The sequence below is a fragment of the Tupaia chinensis genome, unplaced genomic scaffold (assembly GCF_000334495.1).
Source record: "Tupaia chinensis unplaced genomic scaffold, TupChi_1.0 Scaffold000486_1, whole genome shotgun sequence".
Taxonomy (NCBI): domain Eukaryota; kingdom Metazoa; phylum Chordata; class Mammalia; order Scandentia; family Tupaiidae; genus Tupaia; species Tupaia belangeri.
In genome coordinates, this window is record NW_006159998.1 from 357,324 (window position 1) to 358,578 (window position 1,255).

The 1,255-nt window shown below is 42.5% G+C and overlaps 1 protein-coding gene across 1 annotated transcript; it reads left to right on the plus strand.

The window, feature by feature from the left end:
• The first annotated feature begins 310 nt into the window (after window positions 1-310).
• Window positions 311-1,255, plus strand: LOC106735700 (olfactory receptor 5F1). Its single transcript, XM_014590823.1, has one exon. It carries the CDS (start codon window positions 311-313, stop codon window positions 1,253-1,255), a length of 945 nt encoding a protein of 314 aa, XP_014446309.1.

Below are 1,255 nucleotides of genomic sequence, written 5' to 3' on the forward strand. Positions count from 1 at the left end.
CGGGATCTTGGGCACGCACGCACACGCACCCGGCGTGAGTTTTAAGCCACCAGATCCGGGACGTGAACCGTGGTAGACTACGTGGGAGTCCAGCGACATAGCCATTACGCTAACTGCTGGTTCCCACTCAATAACAATTTTTATCAATTTGTCCTCTACCTCTTTTATCCAGTCTATTTACTATGGTATATTGTTCCAGCTTACTTTTTCATGTGTTATTCTAATTAACACTTCTTTTTTTCTGCAGACTTCTAGAGGGAGAAATACTTTTTATCTAGTACAAAGTTTAAACAAAATATATCTGTAATAAATGACCACAAAAAATTACACCTTACTGACTGAATTCATCTTGTTGGGGTTAGCAGATACAATGGAGCTACAGATTATTCTCTTTTTGATTTTTTTGGTGATTTACACACTTACAGCTTTGGGGAATGTTGGGATGATCCTCTTAATCAGAATTGATCCCAGACTTCACACCCCCATGTATTTCTTCCTGGCTAACCTGTCTTTTGCTGACATTTGTTATTCATCCACCATCACCCCCAAAATGCTAGTTGATTTATTATCAGAGAAGAAAACCATCTCCTTTGCTGGCTGCTTCCTGCAGATGTACTTCTTTATTGCCCTGGCAACAACAGAATGCATCCTCTTTGGTTTAATGGCCTATGACCGTTACGTGGCCATATGCAACCCACTGCTCTACACCATGATCATGTCCAGAACGGTCTGCCTGAAAATGGCAGCTGGAGCTTTTACAGCAGGATTGTTGAACTCCATGTTCCACACAAGTTATGTGAGCAGCTTGCCCTTCTGTGGCTCCAATATCATCCATCACTTCTTCTGTGATAACCCCCCACTATTCAAGCTTTCATGTTCTGACACACACCTGGAAGAAAGCATCCTTTCAACTTTTGCTGGAGTAAATATGGTTGGGACTCTACTGGTCATCCTAACCTCCTACTCCTACATTCTCTTCTCCATCTTTCGTATGCATTCAGGAGAGGGAAGGCACAAAGCTTTGTCAACCTGTGCCTCTCACCTGACAGCCATAATTCTGTTCTATGCCACTGCCATCTATACTTATCTGAGACCCAGTACCAGCTACTCTCTGAATCAAGACAAAGTGGTTTCTGTGTTCTACACAGTAGTGATCCCCATGCTGAATCCTCTGATCTATAGCCTCCGGAATAAGGATGTAAAGAAGGCTTTATGGGATTTAATTACCAGGGAAAGGATTCCTTCATTTCTGTGA